The sequence below is a fragment of the Euprymna scolopes genome, chromosome 7 (assembly GCF_053919585.1).
Source record: "Euprymna scolopes isolate OS-2025 chromosome 7, ASM5391958v1, whole genome shotgun sequence".
Classification (NCBI taxonomy): Eukaryota; Metazoa; Mollusca; class Cephalopoda; order Sepiida; family Sepiolidae; genus Euprymna; species Euprymna scolopes.
Window position 1 is genome coordinate 92,124,185 of NC_136488.1, and position 20,128 is coordinate 92,144,312.

Below are 20,128 nucleotides of genomic sequence, written 5' to 3' on the forward strand. Positions count from 1 at the left end.
ATTTAATGTGTAAAGAGGGTGATCCCCCCCCCCCAAAAAAAAAAGCTAAATGGAGGCCATCTAGAACATATGCTGTAGAACTGAGAAAAAAAGGCCAAAGAGTCTAGTGATTTGATGTGATGTTTTGAATATAATAAACTAGTTATGACCAAAGTTTCATTTCATTCGGACAAAACACTAAGAAACGGGACCTAATTAGAGTTGGGGCCCGTTTTTTTTGGGGGGGGGCACCCTGTATATTTTTTATCTTTATAAACATTTTCATATAAACATGTAAAAAAATTTCACCAGAAATAAAAAAATAAAGACATTAAAATATTAATATGAAGAAACGTCCAATGTTTTGAATCATAATGTACAAAAAAACAAATAATCTTTATAGTATTTGAATTATTAGAACTCAAATTACTGGGTTTTTTGTTTTTTGTTTTTTTTTTAATGTTGGTCTCACAGCAAATATGTTCGGTTGAGACCATCGTCCTAGACATTATCTTTTCCTTTTTCTGGTGGAGGATAGTGTTGTACATATTCGTTGATCATATATACTAGCAAAAATACGAGTGGGGCATATTTGTTGATAATCATACATCATATCTTTATTCCAGAAACTAACTCTAATAATATATGCATCTTCCACGTTCGATATTTACACACTTTCTACATAAATAAGATGTGACACAAGGCCTGAAGATGGGGATATTAAAGCAGCGCTCCTAAAGAAGGGGCATTCTGGCCTCTTAAAAATTTACCTGAGCAGCCCTGTCAGGATGTCTCAGAAATGTAGCACTAAACTTCTTTTTTTTTTAATTTTAGCCTTATTCACTCCAAACAAAGCAGATTGCCACTGGGACGTAAGGGTACTATTTTGGACAATGTTCAGGGTATTATATAAGGAGTTGAACAACAAGATGTTCGTTCGCATTACATTTAAATTTCGGCATGTTAATAAAGTCAGGGAAGCAGGAAACATGGGGGGGAATTCCAAAGTTTAGCAATTCGAAAGAAGAAACTATTAAAGTAGAAGGCTTTCCGTCATCTTTGGATCTCTATATTGAAGGGGTGAAATTTTGCTGCTTGTCAGGTTAATACAAGGCATTTACGCCGAGAGTGCGCAGGTGCTACAAGTATGGTAGAGTACATTCAATTAAAGCACTTGTGAAACTGACACAAAGATGTAACATTGCAAGGATTTTCGGGCCCTGTCTAAAAGGGAGAGACTAGCGGTAGATGCGCCATCCCAGAACATTTTTGCAAAACAAGACCTGAAAGTGTGAACTTCCTAAAGTTACACTAGGCTAATTATGTCACCTTGGGTTGGCTTCATCTTTGCCGGACTGATTGTTGAGAATGGATACTCAGTCAGTATGTACCGGTCTGAAGCTTTTGGGCGAATTTAAAAGAAGCCCTTTACACTCAGATATTTCACTCTTGCAAATGTATATAAAACGTTAGTCTTTTTGTTTGTTTTCATAGCTTATAATTTCTCATAAAATGTATGTAAAAGCTGCTGCTTTAGGTGTATCAGAATTTTGGGGCAAGTCGCCATTACGAAAACATTTGATTAAATAGACTCTCCATATCTACAAGCTTATAACAATATGAAAATATAATTTCAAACCCTAATTTTTATTTCAATAAAATGAGCAAAGACCAAATTTTAAAATCATAAAAGGTTTAATCGAAAAATATACAATATTTTTTCATCGGTTTTCTTTAAAAAGATTTCACGAAAAGCAACAAAATTAATTTGAATCAAGATCTAACATATATATATATATATATATATATATATATATATATATATATATAACCGCCAAAAAAATCATTTACCTGTTCCAAATTACTAAGCTATGGGTGCTTCTATTCTTCCTGTATAATAATTTATCCATATTTAAAAATTAAATTCCATGTATTTTTTAAATGAAAGGATTTTTCAACCAAGAGTCATGGTAAACCGTCTCTTCAACAATAGTTTATCCGCCATTCGAGAACCCGGATGTTATTCGATTTCTCACCTTGTTATGTACGGAAGTATCAAAGTCACAAAAATAATTATTTCAAAAATTTCGATAGGGTAGATATGAAGAATTACTCCACCCTCGAAAATTCCTTAAAATTTTCCACTTTTATAGGTTTTCGGGGGCGCTGTAAACGGAAATAAACTTTTAAATATACAGCAAATAAGTAGTTTCCAAGATATGAATAAATTTTAGTGGCCAAAAAGTGGGTATTCACTTGTCTATAATAATTTAATGTCAAATGGGCACCCACTTTATGGCCACATTGGGGGTGGGCAATTAACAATGAACACAATTTAACGTCAAATACTAATAACGTTTAACATTCCAGGAAACAAGTAGTTTCCATGAAGCATGGGGGGGGGGCTGCCAGTTAATGTTTTTCGAGAGGGAGGTGCTTAGTTTAATTAACCCTTTTGACGTAAGTAACGCGAACGCGCTGACATTAACTGCACATTTCTTCATGGACGCTGTGTGTAACAGAATGGTAATCATTTTCGGTTGTCTTCCCTTTGTCCTTATGCCAGGCAGCCTTATCTCCCTTTTGTATTTTTGACATATTTCATTTCAACCACAAAGTGGCCAGTATGTGCTACCATGCTTGCAAAATAGTAAAATTTCATTCATGCATATGCCCGAATACTAAAAATTCGCTCGACCAAATGTCGATTTTTTTTATTCTCTTAAAGAAATACATGCAGTTTTGATTTAATATATTTTAATTCTACTTTATCGAGTGATTTTTTAATATCTAAAAAAGAAAACATTGAATGAAATAGAAAAATTTTCGTCAGCGTCCAATACTTACTGGACAACATAAGCAGAACATAAGCTTCCAATTAAAAAAAAATAAATCACGTGGTTTAAAAAAAAAAAGGACTTTACAGGTAAATTTCCAAAAACACTTCTTTTTTTGTTTTAAATTACAATATATTATTTATTTATCTTTTATCTTCAATTTGTGATATATAAATCTTTGGTGAGTTAATTAATTATTAAAATTTTAATAGACATTTCAAAATGGGGGGAGGGGGTGAATTTTAAAAAAACGTTTGTCTAAAATATTATATTCGGTTTACTGAAAAGAGCATAAAATTTCACATTGACCCTGAACATATCGTAAAAATTGAACCAATAGAAAAATGTTGAAAGTTTAAAAATTGAAAAATATTTAACTCGTAAAATTCACTTGATTTCATTACGTAAAAAAAAATGGTTGCATGAACGCACACCGGCATTTTGTAAACAGTTTTTTGTTTGTTTGTTTGTTTGTTTTTTGTTTTGTTTTTTTTTTAATAAAAAAAATAATATTTCTATTATTTTTTTAAACAACTTTAATAGTTTATTTTGGAAGTATATTCCATAAAGAAAATATACAACCCACTTTAAACAGGAATTACGATTTTTTTTTATATTTTATTCACAGTTTGGTGTTAGGAGTGTCAAAAATTACCAAGAAATTCTTGATACACCTACTGCTGTAGTGCTGTAGTGCTGTTGCTGTGGTGCTGTTGCTGTGCTTTTATGTGTATTAAAATAAAACAACGTGTAAAAAAATCGCTAACACCAAGTGATTACTTAATACCAGCTTTGGTTCTTTATTGTTTTTTTTTTAATTCTCCTTTTTCCAGACAAACTGTAGCAGATAACATCCTATGGAAGTCAATTTTGTGTTTTTAAACTTTGAAAAAATATGTCGGATATCGCGATATTTGGAGAAAAAAAAATTTTTTAAAGAGTTATTTCCCTTGAGACTTGTCTTAAATCTTATAAAATTTAAGACAAGGATGAAGGGAAGTAACTTTTAATTATTTGACTTCTTAGTTATTTCCCTTTACTTTTTTCCCGTCCACTTGTATTAGAGAATCTGAGCAGCTAAAATATACCTGTGTTAATAACAATCCTATAATATTATTAAATATTCTTTTACGTACTAGTCTTCTTTGTTTATTTGTAGATTACGGCATGCTGAACGTATACGCGTTGAAGTCTATTTAGTATTACGCCTTAAATAGGAAGTAAAATCACCTTTTAAATTAGTACATTAGTCGACACACACTGCATATTTCTAGACAAAATAAATCTTTGAACGAATAAGTATGACGAGAAGAAGTAAAGCTTTTTTATTTGAAAAAATAATTTATTGAGAAAAAAAAGAATTATGTTATGAAAGAAATATTTTTATAAATATTTTGTTTAGAATAAATTATGTTTTATATAACTTCCTAAAATATTTAACGTCTTTTCGTTTTATCTTTTCTTCATTTCAGGTTTTACAGCAACTGAAATATGCCATCTAGCATTACAATCAGGATTCGGTTCTGGGGTTCGGGAAGGAGTGAGTCACTCGCTCGACAACAGCACGTTTCTGCCCTCTTCTTTTCCAATCGACCACGCCTAGCCTCTCGCCACCAATGTCACACCGCACAATCTGAACGTCAGCAACACGAAATACTGTTCAAGAGATGGTCAGACTCTTTTCTTTCTGTATATCCCAGGAAATTTTTCCCAGCTTTTATATCCTCCTATCTAGAAAAAAAAATGAAGAGACAGGAAAAAAAAAAGCTTCTCCCATCATGCCCTGCCTTCCCAAAATGCTCTTCGTGTATATAAATGAACTAGACATCCTTTCCTTCTTCTTTCCCAAAGAGCGATACAGATACGCCCGGCACTTTTTTTTTTTGTTGTTGTTTTTTCCCCCCTTTCGCATACATCCCACATGCCAGTGTGTCGACAAATGTACTCTATCATCTATCACCATCTAAGATGAGGATAATAGTCCGCAATAAATAAAAAATTAATATAAATAAATACTCATCTCAATAATGAATTCCAATTAAATAATATATATACCATTCGGTACGGACCCGACCATGGAAGATCAGATAATAGATAAACGTGGATTTATAAGACCAAAAAAATTCAACCTTGTTCGCTCTTTGGGGTCCGTGATGCAGTGAATAGAGACATTGAATCTATGGTTTCAGGTGAGAATTGTCTGAAGATAGCGGTTTCAATCCTACCCAAAGCTGGCCAGAGGCTTACTTGGCGAAAACGTAGTGAGACGACAACAACTATGGATAGCAGTAATAATGAGAATGCAGTTATGAGAGTCGGAGTTCCCATCATGGTTACCACCTGACGAAGACCAAAGGAATAGTTGGTCGAAACGTCGTGAAAACAGCATAGAAAATAATTTTTCAAGTTTCATAGCTCATTAATAAGACCTTTCTTATTTACATAGTGGGTATTCATTTAAAATAAATTATTATTCATAACATATAGATAAAGTATCAAACGGGCTTTATCTGTCTTTTAGATTAAACACACTTGCCTTGTAATTTTTACCTACGTCATATTGCCTTTCCAATAAAATTATCACATTGTGGAAACTTCAAGTTTAACACAAACGCGTCTGACAGCAGCAGAAGTTAACTAATAAACTTGTTGTCAACGGCTTCAATTGTACACCATTAGACATTTTCTTAATTTCCTTTCAACTTAATGCATAATGGTTTTAATTCAGATTAATTGATTAATAAAGTCGAGTTTAAGATGAGTTATTCTTATTTGATGGTAAATATTAAAACCCACCATTATCACCCGTTCAATTCTGCTTCAATCATTAATACGTCATTGGTAGACATCCACAGCATGAACTTGTTTTTCCTACCACAGTAGAATAAAGAATTGCCTTTACCCCATACGTCTTGCATAAGACAGAATTTTCATAGACAGAGCTTCTTCTGAGATGTTTATTTATTTATTTATTTTTTTTTTTTTTTTTCATATTTAAAAATATCAGAATCATGAGTAGAAATTAGCATTTGTCAAGCAAAAATACAGGTTCTCTTAACTCTACCATTAACTATAAGTCCTGGTGGAAACTGCTCTCTTTTTTTTTCCTTCTTGGTTTGTTAAGATGTTTCTTTTTTTTCTTTCACACAGACTTAGGGTTAGGCTTAGGGTTTAATAGAGAGTATGGTTTGTAAGAAACGGATAATACATAAAAACAACTGTTGTTTATTAGAAATGTTGACAACAGCATAACACAAATAGTTCATAAATGCATAATTAAAGAAAGAAATTATTTATTTATTTATTTATTTATTACGAACTATTTTTTTTTTTTTTTTTTTTTTAATTACATTTTCACCCCAAACAAGGCAAATTGCCACTTTGGTGTAGGGGGCTTCTATCAGGGGCAACAACTACTGGGGTACTATGTAGGGATTTGGGCAGCAAGGTGTCGGTTCACGTTACACTTGAACTTCTGCACGTCAGTACTGTTGCGGAAGCAGGGACCTGGAATGGAATTCCAGAGTCTAGCGGTTCTGGGGAAGAAGCTATTGGAGTAAAAAGATCTTTTACATCTAGGGATCTCTACAGTGTGGGGGGTGGGATTTAGCAGCCTGTCGGGTTTGTCGAGGGTGCTCACGTCGTGGGGGCACAAGTGATTGCAGTTCGTCAGAGCATTCACCACTAAAATACTTGTAGAAAAGGCAGAGGGATGCAACATTTCGTCGATGGGACAGAGGCTGAAGCTTAGATGCCAGTTCAGGGCCTATCAGGTTTGCGACTCTCTTTTGAACCTTGTCAAGGAGTGAGAGACTAGTAGCAGATGCACCAGCCCAGATGTGGCAGCAATACTCCATACATGGGCGAATGGTGGCCTTATAGAGGTACAGGATACTTTCGGGTGTTAGTAGTTTTCTAGCACGGTAGAGAGAGCCCACCTTTCTTGCAGCGGCCCTGGCAATGCCTTCAATGTAATTGTTCCAACTCATGTTTCCTGTGAACGTTAGGCCAAGGAGTTTGAAAGATGGACTCTCAGATAAAGAGTCGTTGGCCATTGCTATGGGTGGTAGAGAGGGTTTCTTGTAATTATTGAATGAAACTAGTTTAGTCTTGGCAGCATTGAACGCGACCAACCACTTTTGTCCCCATTCCACTACAGATTGGAGGTCTGTCTCTAGTGTTTCTGCCATTTCTTTAGAAATGTGTTCATTCGTCTTCCTGTCGTGTCTGCCATAGAGTGTAGTGTCATCAGCATATATACCCATCTCAGAGGCAATGTTGTCGGGGAGGTCATTTATGAATATCAGGAACAACAGAGGTCCAAGGATAGAACCCTGGGGCACCCCCGCATTTATATCATATTGTTTAGATGTACGACCGTCGAGGACAACCTGGATTTTTCTCTTATCTAAGAAGGATTTAATTATGTTAAGTATTCTACCAGTGATACCGTATGATCTGATTTTACTGAGGAGACCCTCATGCCATACCCTGTCAAAAGCCTTAGATATATCTAGAGCTACCGCTCTGCCCTCCCCCGCTTTGTCCAGTGAATGGTATATACGTTCAGAGATCACAGTTAGGATGTCTGCTGTGGAACGGGCTTGTCTAAATCCATATTGTTTGTCAGTCAGTAGTTTAGCATCTGTAAGATGATGGACTAGAGCATGGTTAATTATGGTCTCAAATATTTTGGCAAAAAGTGGGAGGAGGTTATGGGGCGATAATTTGATCTTTTTTTTTTTAAGTTTTTGTTTCACGAAGTTTCAGCCAACTATTTCTCTGACGAAGGCCAAATTTAAAAAAAAGAAAAAAAAGATCAGGATAATAGTCCGTAATAAATAAATGAATACATAATACATAATAAATAAATGAATACATAATACACATTACTCATCTCAATAGTAAATTCCAATTAATTAAATACAAAGATATTGTTTATCACTAATATCCCACGTGAACTTCCTTTTGAAAATTGATGGTGGATATTAATAATAATATTATTTTTTTAACTAGTTGTAAATATAAGCTCACTCCTTGGAAAATATTATAAAAAAAGGTCTTTATCGCCATGATAGAAGCTTCTGTTTTTGTTTCTGATCTTATATAGCATTCGATAATACGTGAACAAAATAGTATGAAGGTCGTTCCAAAAATAAAGTCTCCTATTTTTTTTTTTACTCAAAAAGTTGAAGAACTATGAAGACGGGAGTGGTATAGTTAATACGTGCGACTTTTTGTGCTTCAGAATTAATTTTCTACATAGTCACCACCATTCTCAGAGAGATAAAACTTTCAGGTCATGAATGCATAAGTTCAGTCATCATAAAAAATATAATTGGCAATCCCCTCTGATCCATATTGCCAAAGATAAGGAAAAGAATCGTAAAGGAAAAAAAAAGAAGGTCAAAAAAGAAAATGAACAGCTACAATGTTCGAACTATTCATTTGTTTTTTTGTTTGTTTTTTGTTTTATTTTTTGTTTGTTTGTTTTTTGGGGGGGTTTTGTTGTTTTTTTTTTTTTGTTGTTTTGTTTTTTGTTTGTTTGTTTTTTTACAAAGAAGTCGCCACTTTTTAAGGCTCGGGGGACATTCGACGATAAAGGTTTCTTTTCATTAAACATAGCTTCTGGAATAGTAATATTTCTCTTTCTTGTTTCATTTTAATTCAGTTAAAGTTTTCAAAAATCAAGCCCCACCCCTCCTGGGGCTAACACTTGATTTCTATATCAGATGCATAGATCTTCAAGTATTCCATTACAGTTCTCTATTATTTATTTTATTTTATTAAATGTTGAGTTAGTAAAGAATTAATATTATTAATTTTCCTCTCAGTAACTAATCAGTTAACTACATCATAGTATATCTTTCCTTTGGTCTCTTGGTTTTACTAGATTCCAGGACAAGAATTAATCTAGTCTAGTGTTGTTACTATAGGCAACATCAATTAGAGAATGGGGTACCAATCCTTGTATAAGGCAGTGTAGGTTAGCTATACCAGGTGGATTTTATTTGGCTTCAAATACTGTGCAATTTTGAATATTTAGTCAAAATTTACTTGTAAGAAGTAGCTTCATGCTTGGTTGTTCTGACAAACTCTTGTACAAAGAGACATTAGATAATCGAGAATAGTACCTAGAAGACATTCAAGTTCTTTCTAATATAAAAGTGTGTAAATAAGCGCAAATAGAAATATGAAAACACGCATACGTAAGTAAACGAATACATCTGGGAAAGAAAGGTTATCTTGTTATAGAAATTGTATGAGGAGAAAAAATATAAAAAAAAGAAAGTAACAAAATGTATGCGGACAGCAATAAATAATGAATGTAGCCAGTAATGAACAATCAGGTCATTCTGTTATTTAGCCAATTCTGGAATATATAAAAAGATCTCTAGAACAGCTAATCAAATCGTCACAAAAGTAGAAGGGAGCGACCTGTATTTAGGTGACAAACTACAGCAGGAAAGAATCAATAGTAAGTTAGAAAAAAAAATGAAATAATGACATCTGCACCAAGAAAGATATCCCATGAAGATTATTTTTCGGTATAAGGTGGTGGCAGTATATTTTTGTGTGGGAGTAAAAGTTACTCCGACTTCCTGCATGTATGACTATTTTAGGAGAATCAGACGAGTTGGAAAAAAATGTAGAAATTACTGAAAGCGAATGAAATAGGCACATATTTTGAAAAGAAAAACATGAATCAAGAATCGATCTAAAGCATAAGCATAGTAGAATTTTACATATAACTTGTATTTGCAGAGATATAACGTCTGAGTTAAACAAGAAAACATAATGTTACTTTATGACTGAGATAACAATTTAAAGACGACCTCACAAATTTTCTCACCAACCTAATATTTAAAAGTATAATTTAATGACGATCCCACGAATTTCTTTACTAAACTAACATTTACATAGACAATTAAAGGCAGTCCCACAAACGTTTTTACCAACTTAATATCTACACCAAAAATTAAAAGACGATTTCTCAATCTACAAGTCATTTCAAACTCAAATCAAACTTATAATCTTTCTGAATTTCTCCTGGCAATAATAATACAGTCTATAATTTTTCAAAGATATAAAAATGACAAACTCACATTTCTTTGCGGGCTTCTGTTTGGCTCAGTCGAAATTTCTCCAAGTCTATCCATAAAAACCAATTCATCTCACTGGGTTTTTTCTTCAGAAAAGATTGGAAATCCATGATGCTCGCATAAGTAGAGAAAGAATCAAACGGTTTTTCACTGTATTCACTTTTCAAGAATTTGTCCTTTTGGTCATCCATACTATTGAAAGAAATTTTGTCGTTTTATATTTAACTAGTTCAAAAGTGCATTTTATTATCAGGGTTAATCTTTAAAATCAACAAAAAAAGAATTTATATCAAATATGGTTTTTACAGCATGATCTACTGAGAAAAAAGGAAGATTTGTAATAGAAGTTACATTTTTTTTTTAAATAAAGCAAAAAGAATAAAGTTACCACATATTTCGGCGTAGAAGTCGACCGTCAGATAAGACAAGATACAAAATTGGAGCAAATTTTAATAAATTTATGATATATTGGTTGTATAAGACGACTTCTAAATCACAAAACCATGTTTGTTTAGCCTAGGCTAGAGATTATAACACCCGGTATCTTATGAAATATTGTTTTTTAAAGAAGATTTTTTAAGGTTAAGGGTCGTTTTATATGCCGAAATATACAGTAAGTCAATTTAAGTGAAAGACTCCACTTGAGTTGCAAAGAAGGTGAGAGGACCTGATTCTGAGATCGACAGTATAATCAACGGGAATGTAAATCTACCTTTATGAGTATTTTTATCTCAATACCTGTGTCCTTTATCATCACCCACATAAGATGCACTCTCACTATTTTTATCTCAACAGAAAGAAACCAACATTCTCTGTCCATGTTTCTGGGATAGCCTACGATAGGAAACCGTGATGAGGACCACCAGATGTAAAGTCATCTTGGACAAACATTCAGACAATTCTAATGACAAGCTGTTTGAATAAATAAGCTATTAAAATAGAAAGTTTTCCGGCACTAGAGGCCTCTACAATCTACAGTGAAGAGGTGGAGGGTTGCTGCTACTCGAGTAAGTCTGGGATTTTTAAGTTGGCCAGTGTTACAAATGCAGTAAACTCATCAGAGCGAATATTCTATGGAAAATAATTATAAAACAAGCACTGAAATCCAACACTCTGACGATACAACAGGCACTCAAGCTTGACTGACAACGTGAAAGCTATTAGGTTAGAAAGTCCTTTTTGAACCCTATCTTAGAGAGCGAGGCTAATGGTTAATGAACAAGCCGAGGTGTGGCAACAATATTCCATGCAGGGGAGAATAGTAGTTTTATAGAGATATAGAATACTGGAACATGTAAAGAGTTTACTAGCACATTAGAGAGAGGTTACCATCTTTGCAACAGACTTTGCAACATCTTCTACATACTTATTCCAATTCATGATATCCTTTCATCCGAATGTGAAGAGAAGCCATGGTAATCATGATATTACAGTTACATGTTTTATTTATACGGCACAATCACGTTGACACACCGGTTCTCACCAGATCACCGAAATTAAGCAACATTGAGCCTAGCCAGTACCAGATGGTTGACCATTTGGGAAGGTGAGGTGCTGTATGTACCGTGAGGTAAAATACCAGGTTGAGAAACTGGCGTGGTCTATCCTTCTCTTGAGGGTAGATGGGACTCTCTTAAACCATGGTAAGCACCCCATCTAGTGATGGTGTCACAATAAAAAATACCCTTGATAGTCCTGGCGAAGCATCAAGTATTCAGCTACCAATAAGATTTGAATTACACTACAAACTCATGTAGTGAGTTCAGTCTTGGCTACAGCCGCACTACATGGATGGATGTTTCATAAAATGTATTTCTGATGTGCTTAAAAGAATGACAATAAACACGGATGTATAAAAATATAATGATATATCATTATTGTTGGAAGTGGTGAGCGAGTGAACGTTAATAAGAAAAGATGTACAAGAATTGATAAAGTGGGTTTCTCAAACTAGATCTTAATTTTAATCTCACTTTTGTGTTAGTTTATATAATAATTTGTAACATTCACTTGTAAACACTCATTTCGGAATTTCGTTATTGCTGCCAATGCAGTCACACCACTGGCAGCTTTATTTAATAACGAGATATTTCTATCTACAGCTAACCTTTGTGGATAACCTTCGCAGCTGGTTTTGAATCAATCAGCAGTTATTTCATTTCTTCCAGCCAGGTGCGTGTCTATGTCAAGTATGTTTTATTTCTGTAAGATGACATTTCCAATGCACCTGGCTGGGATATTCAACATATAAATGTAATATCTTTTAACTTTCTTTTTACATGCTTGCTACATTTTGCTTCTTTTTTTTTTTCTTTGCCAATCAAATCGATCGATTGATTGGTTGATTATATAGTTTTTGTCTGCTTTATTTACCGTTAGTTACTTACGTCGATTAAGGATAAAGAAGTAAAAGATTACGATAATTCACAAATATATTCCTTGTGGTAGAACTACGACTGACCACTATTTTTACAATAAAAGTCATACACCCCCACCTCATAAAATAAACCTTCCTCACCGTGATAGGGGCAGTGCTAACATGTTAGTGTCAGAGTAGTATTGCCTTGAACTTCAGTTCCTAGCAAGGGCATCTAAGGTGAAAAGGTTTTGTACTGAGAGACTCATATCACCACATGTTATAATAAAAGTCATACTCTCACTAAGTCAAACTTTTCCATTGTCAGAGCTATGCCAGCTGGAACTTCAATTTCTGGTAGGGCAACCCAATATGGACAGATTTGGAACCAAGAGGTATTAGAGCCACAATCCAACTAACAGGACTCTGATGAAAATCCGGAAGGAGTCAGCATCAGAGTCGACTGGTTGTCTCTGTCTCTGCATTGTGCCAAACTGACCAAACTGAAGCAGATCTCACCCTAGACAAGTTGTACCGTATGTATGTATATCCTTGTCAGGGGAGATAACAACGTCTTTGCAATTCTAGCAGTGAGCTATTGACGTCTGCCTGCAAGTCCCAAATGGTCATCCATCTGCTACATGTTGCTTAAATTCGGTAATTTAATGCACATAAATTAAGTAAAAGTTGCAACATTGCTTCAGTGTTATTCTTTGTCTGTTCTGAGTCAAAAATTCTTTGACTTCACATGCAATTACTGAGCGTTGACGCTGTCACTGTCAGAGGTAAAAAAAAAAGTACAGGGTGGGACTATAAAATTTTCGCCCTAGAAAAAACAACATGATTCCATTTTTGTTTGATGAAAATCGGTTTTCTTTTTTTGTGTTTGTGTGTGTGTAGCAGACCATCTAATAGTTGGCCAGTTGTGTACAAATCCCAAGAGTGATAGAAGCCTTCTATCATGCATGAAAGTAACACAATGTTCAACAAGCGAGATCGGAGATGTGCCACTGTACAACTCATGCTCTCCACCAAGTTATAACAACAGGACCATTGTTAGCACCATTAAAATGCATTGCTAGATTGTCACAAAAAAACAGGGCCGTGCCCAGGGTGATGAAAAGTTTCCATCCATGGTTATGGTCTTTGGTTTGGTTTCAAGTGAGGGCCACATCATGCCACCTCACATCTTCGAAGTCGGCTTGAAAATCAACATCAAAATATATCTGGATGTGCTGGTGATCCCCTGGTGCAATCAGGTGACCATTGGCAGACCCTGGATGTGGCAGCAGGACTTTGCGCCAGCCCACAAGTCCATATAGACCCAGGCTTGGTTTCAAAAGGAGTGCTATGACTTTATATCCTTCTCTCACTAGTCTGAACAATCTGGACTACATCGTTTGGTCATACATCGAGAACATCACCAACATGACCTCCCACAACACCAAAGCCAACCTGATCGCTGCCACCTGCCGAGTATTCACTGAGCTCCCATCGGCGCTTGTGGAAAGGCATGCTCATAGTTCCGGACCCATATTGAGGCAATGATTGAGGCTAAAGGTGGCTACATTGAATAGATGTCACTTTTACTACATAATTAAGTTACCGGAATTGATTTTTTCAATAAAAGTTTTAAAATAAAGCTGGAGTGTTGTTTCCTTTAGGATGTCAACTTTATCATTCCACTTTGTAGATGAAATTCCACTTTAATGAATAAACCTGTCTAATAAAAAGAACTTCATGCAGACCAGGCACGATCTTTGTGAGCTCTATGCAATTGTCAGACTCACCTAATAAACAAACCAGCAAACACAAAGCAGAAAACATACTCACGGGTACTCACCTAAGAATCCTAGGTGATTTCTCACTGTTACTTCTGTCTGTCTGATTCGCGGATACCACGGTGTCAGTGGTCTTGCTAGGGAGTTCGTCTAAGTAAACAGTCTTTTTAAGAGCATTGATTGTGATGTCACTTGCGCACATGTGGTTGAATGGAAACAGCGTCTGATAAGCGAGAGAATTCTGCACTTCACTGATGGTGACATTTTCAACTTGCATAATAGCACTCTTCACGACGGCTGCTATCAGCATCCAGGATAACTCCTGCACGTTGCTCAAATGCAAGAGGCCTGCAGGTGAAGATATCTGAAATCTTGGCACATCCGATTTACTTGAGTTAGGCACTAGATAAACCGGAGAGCAGACCACGGGTCTTATGGCATCCATATCTTTGAGCATGACACATTTTGAGGTTTTATTCTTCAGAGAATCGTCACAATAGTCCGCACGATTAACATCAGACTCTTGTGAGGCTTTATACCATGAATCAATCTCATTCTGATTAGTACTACCAAATAAGAGGAGCACAGACTCTGTCTTGGTCTCTGATGGAGGGATACTGGTATCATCATCATCATCATCACAGATTGGACTAATTACTGATGCAGGAGGCGCTTTCAGAGGAAAAATGTTGGTGTACAGAGCTTGGGTAGAATTATGATTTGGTTGGGAAAGTCTAATTTGAGAGAAAATTCTTGCTAAACGATACTCCGCATATAATTGGCTTTGAAGAAAGAGGTGGAGCCTTTCTTTCTGGATCCATTGAAGTCCTTTCTTTTTGTTTAAGACCTGAAAATGTTGAAAGCATACAATGTTTGTAAAATGAAACAAGAAATACTAAGTGATAATCACAATTTATTGTCAAGGACTTTTAATCTGCATGCCAAAAACTTAATATATATCTATTACTCATGGAGATTTGCTATTTGCACGTCTGAAGTTGAAACTGAATTATTACTTTTTTTATTTAAAGTTGAACTTATACTATTATTTCTATTACTAATGGAGATTTGCGATTTGTGTATTTGGAGCAAATTTTTTAACATTAACAAATATTTATTACAAATTGTTTAAAAGGTTCATAGCTAATTATTCAGATTAATGTGCACAGCAATTGTTAATGAGTCATATTCTTTAGCTTCATAAAAATTAACAGCACATAACACAGAGAAACAGAATTTGACACAAGGTTAATTTTTAGTGTGGAGAAAATCCAGCTTACCAGAAAGGGGCACTCTGGATTGAGAAAAACATAAAAATCACCTCAGTCTAGAAAGATTTCTTGTTCAGTGATCGAAGACAGGATAGATGAAATGTAGTATTAGAACAGATGCTACACTCTGTTCCTAGCCAAACAACAAAGTCAGAATTAATACTCACTTAATCGTATTTCAGATTTCTCAAGTCGGTATTCAATATCAAAATACGTTAGACGTAAAAGTGTCAATACTCACCAAATTTGACATAGTAGTACTGGCTCTTCTGCTACGATAGCCCTGGATATTTTCTTTGATTAGTAAAAGCTGAAAGCTGGTTTCTTTGGAATTGGTGTTGCACAATCGACTTAATTTGGAGCTAGTTTCGACCCTGAATAAGCCACTGTTATTATTGTAGTAATACGCCACAGGGAAAATCTGAAGCAAAGTAACAAACAAAAGAGAAAGAAAACTATTGGTTATCAAGGCCAAAAGCCACTCGGGGGTAAAAGTTAATTAAATGAGCAGATTGTCAGTTGAATTATTTATATAATAATGTGCTAAGGTAATTCCATGGTCACCTTTCACTCACATTAAAAAAACATTGAGATCATCCAATAAGCAAAGTAATGATTGGTGATTAACTCTTTATGATTTGAATTATGATATGAATGATTTAAAAAAATATTTATTGTTAATTTTAGTTAGTTTAAAGGACAATGATACTATGATTGTCTTCAAACTGGAAAAATTATCAAGTTCAATAGTTAAATTACCACTGAGAATGTTAGCATTTCATAAACTTACCTTGATTATTATCTTTAGTGCTTGAAAAATGTGTGTTAATGACAACAAACAAAATCCTCCATTCTCTGACACCGATGGCGGCATACTGAATGTAAGAAATGGACAATTGCAATCTGGATGTATCTGGCATCTACTTAGATACTGAACTAATATGTACAAAGAATGTGTGAATCAATTCCCACTTTATTTATGCCGTTATATTCATTTATTTACGACCGAACGAATTAGTTAAATCAGGTCATAAAGGGTTAATAAACAATGACTGTTGTACCACAGTCCAGACTTGCATATGGAAGCTGTATGCAAATGATCGAGCCGTGTGCGGAGTGACGTCACAGCAAAAAAGAAAGAAAAAGTTCTAAAAAGAAGAACGTTTGTGCAGACTAATGATCAGGTTAGAGAGAGGACAGAGATGGACGTGTGACACATGTGTGGGCCGAGAGCGACAGGTTTGAACAAGAGACAATGCTGGGAAGTACCTGGAAATAAATGCCTTTGTTTTAGTCGATTTCTTCCTTGTCTTTTTTTTCTTTGCGACCTGGTGTACATGTTAACATGTGTGTAAACGTGTTAACATGTGTGTAAACGTGTTAACATGTTACATTACAAGGCTACAAAACTCACCAAGAGAAAAGCAGCAAAAGTCAAACACATCAAAGAAATTCTGCACGAGAACAAACTGAAACTGTCCCCACATTTACAAAAGATGACAAACTGTTTCATTTCCCTTAGTTTGTGCAATATTCTTTCTCTCTCTCTCTCTCTCTCTCTCTCTCTCTCTCTCTCTCATTTTTATTTTTTTTTTGTACCATTTCTCCTTCAAGTTATATGTGGTTGATCACTGTTATCTGGTTTTGTGGGTGGTGGTGGTGGTGGTGGTGGTGGTGGTGGTTGTTGTTGTTGTTGTTGTTGTTGTTGCTGCTGCTGCTGCTGATGATGATGATGATGATGATGGTGGTGGTGGTGGTGGTGGTGGTGGTGGTGGTGGTGGTTGGGTTAATGGTTGTGACTGTGATGCTGGTAGTGGTGGTGATGGTGATCAAGATCAAAGTGTAATATCTGTTCTTCAGATGCTGCACTTCCATTTCTTGTTCTCTTTCGGTGGATGAGCAGTCCTTCACGACTGAGACAATTTTTATTTTTGTACCTTTTCTCCACGTTAAAAAACGACCCTGGTGTCTAACTCTGTCCCGTGGGGAGGCATAGTAAATAGGTACAATAGTATGTGGGTGTGTGCGTGGGTGGGTGCGTGGGTGTGTGTGTGGGGGGGGGGGTAATGGAACAACTGTTCATCTACCCAACTTTTCTTGTTCTCAAACTATTAACATAATAAAGGTTAATCTTAGTGAAGCTTTATAAATAAATTTAAAACATCCAATCATTTTTTAAATCAAAATTATAATCCTGGTTTCTACAGTTTTTAATTGTACATGGTAGAAAAATAAATTTGTTGCCCTAAAAGAAAACAACACTACAGTTTTATTTAAAAACTTTTATTGAAAAAATCAATTCAGGTAACTTGATTATGTAGTAGAGCTGACATCTATTCAATGTAGTTGCCTTCAATCTCAATCACAGCCTCGATACGAGTCTGGAACTGGTGTTATGAAATAGGTAGAACAGAATAAATTATCTTATATCGATCTAGCTATCTGTTTATCTCGATCTATCTATCTATCTATCTAACTGGAGAGGTAGACAAGAGATGGATATGATGATGTTTTCATAAAACCTGTCAAAATATGACAAAGCTAGGTCATAGACAAGTTTACCGGAAAGTCTGGTAAGCTGATTGGATCTACGTGTGAGTCACATGACTAGGTTAGCTGAAGATCATCGAAAAGTTGGAACTTGGAATTGAAACAGAGCGGTTGGGCTTTACGGTTGTCTCTCCTCCCCTCTTGGGAGAGAGTGACGTGTCTCTCAATGTAGACTATTAAGACCACAAGCAAAGAAACTCACTTTCCATTTTCATGTGGGTGACATCATGGAAAGTGAAATAAAAACTAATATGAAAACCAATCATCGTCTTGGAGTCACTGTGTTTCATCCAAAAGGTTCCAGCCCCCTCCAAGAACAAGATGAAGTCAGGATGGACTAGGTTCAGTGAGCAGAGAAGATGAAGGTATGTTAAAGATACACATAGGACACACACACGCACACACATATGAATATTAGATGACCACAAAATATAAAACGGGTTCAGAAAGTGAAGAACAACTAATAGTAACACATTTAGGACACATCACAAACAAACACGAAACATATACACCCATTTACATGGATGCCGTTCATGTTAGATAACGTAACACTGGGAGCAAGCCTTTTCCAAAAACACCAGCAGGAGCTTAGCAGATGGCAGCGATCAAGCTGGGCTTGGTATTATGGGAGGTCATATTGCTGATCTTCTCGATGTATGATCAAACGAATTAGTCCAGTGAGTTCAGGTTGGGGGAAGAGGGGGGGGGTCAGTGAGAGGATGGTACAAAGTCCTAGTATTCCTTCTGAAGCTAAGCCTAGGGCTCTTTGGACTTGTGGGCTGGCGCTAAGTCCTGCTGCTACACTCAGGTCTTCCAGCAGCCAACTGATTGCACTATGGAATCACCACACTCTTCAGCACATTCAGGTACAGTTTGGTGTTGACTTTCAAGACCAAGCCGACTTAGAAGATGTGAGGTGACATGATGTGGTCCTCACTTGAAACCACACCAAAGACCATAACCATGGCCGGAAACTTTGTTTTCATCAACCTGGGCAAGTCCCTGTTTTTTTGTGGCAACTCCAGCGATGGATTTCGAGGGTGCTGGCAATGGTCCTGTTGTCATAATTTGCATTGGTAGAGAGCATGGGTTTACAGCAGCGCATCTTCAATCTCACTCATTGAACATCATGTCACTTTCAGACATGATAAAAGGTTCTTATTGCTCTTGGGATTTGTACACAACTGGCCAACTAGTAGATGGTTTGCTACAAAAAAAAAAGGCAGCCAAAAGAATTATACACAATAATGTTGATACAAATGACAGTTTGAACACGGACAATTCTGCTCGTGCTATACTCTAACACCGAAACACTCCTATGCCTGATTTCAAGTTAAGTCCTGCAGCAGCTTCATGATGGAATTCTGTCTCATCCTCAACACTATCAGTTGCACAAAAAGTGGGTCATTTCTGCAGAGGATGAGGGGCATCGCTTGGAACTCACAATGAAGAGTTGTTAAAGCGGTATAATTCAAAAGTGGATGAGCTTCTGCAGTTAGTGTTAGGGTAAAATGTCCTTTTATTAGGTTGTCCGGAAAATAATGGCCATTTCAGGAAGTCTGTTTTGAAATTGGATTTTATCATGGAATTTTTATTATATTTCAGGTAAACATAAACATGATTATTGATTTATATGTGCTCTTTAATAAGTTCTTACTTTTTTCTTTCAGAAAACGTTTTATGAGCGAATGAGCCCATAATTTGGAATATGAGAAAAGAAGACTTATGATTACTTTTCCTGCATGAGTTTAAGCTTGGTAACAATGCTTCTCAAACAACTGCAAATATCAATAGGGCATGGGGAGAAGGCATCACAAGTGATATAACAGTACGAAGGTGGTTTTAGAAATTTCGTAGTGGTGATCAGAGCCTTAAAGATGAAGAAGGTAGAGGAGGGCCATCTAATCTTGACAATGAAAATTTGAGAGCCATTGTTGAGCAAAACCCACGGCAAAGTGTCAGGGAAATGTCTCGGGAACTTGGTGTCAGCAGTGCAACAGTGTCGGACCATCTGAAGCAAATTGGCAAGGTGAAAAAGCCCGACAAATGGGTCCCACATGAGCTCAATGAAAATCAACAAGCTTGACGTTTTGAAGTGTGTTCGATGCTCTTTTTGCGAAACATTAATGATCCATTTCTTGACCGAATAGTCACCTGTGACGAAAAGTGGATCGTTTATGATAATCGGAAACGATCAGGTCAATGGCTTGATTGTGATGAACCACCCAAACATTTTCCAAAGCCAAAGTTT

The 20,128-nt window shown here is 35.8% G+C and overlaps 1 protein-coding gene and 1 long non-coding RNA gene across 4 annotated transcripts in view; one reads left to right on the plus strand and one right to left on the minus strand.

Annotated features, from left to right (window-relative positions):
• LOC145279826 (uncharacterized) overlaps positions 1-6,124 on the plus strand; it is a 302,766-nt gene extending 296,642 nt beyond the window's left edge. The window contains exon 3 of the long non-coding RNA XR_013868463.1: positions 4,289-6,124. This is a non-coding gene — a long non-coding RNA (uncharacterized LOC145279826). The remainder of the gene's footprint in view (positions 1-4,288) is intronic.
• Positions 1-20,128, minus strand: part of LOC145279825 (regulator of G-protein signaling 22-like) — a 77,506-nt gene that overhangs the window by 40,836 nt on the left and 16,542 nt on the right. For 2 of the 3 annotated variants that reach the window (XM_080131231.1, XM_080131229.1), the window contains 3 exons: positions 15,569-15,748; positions 14,119-14,903; positions 9,923-10,111 (listed from right to left, as the gene is read on the minus strand). In XM_080131231.1, coding sequence (XP_079987357.1) covers positions 9,923-10,111; positions 14,119-14,903; positions 15,569-15,748 — 1,154 coding nt within the window. Of the gene's footprint in view, positions 1-9,922; positions 10,112-14,118; positions 14,904-15,568; positions 15,783-20,128 lie in introns of all 3 variants that reach the window. The other variant, XM_080131230.1, reaches the window with a different exon arrangement.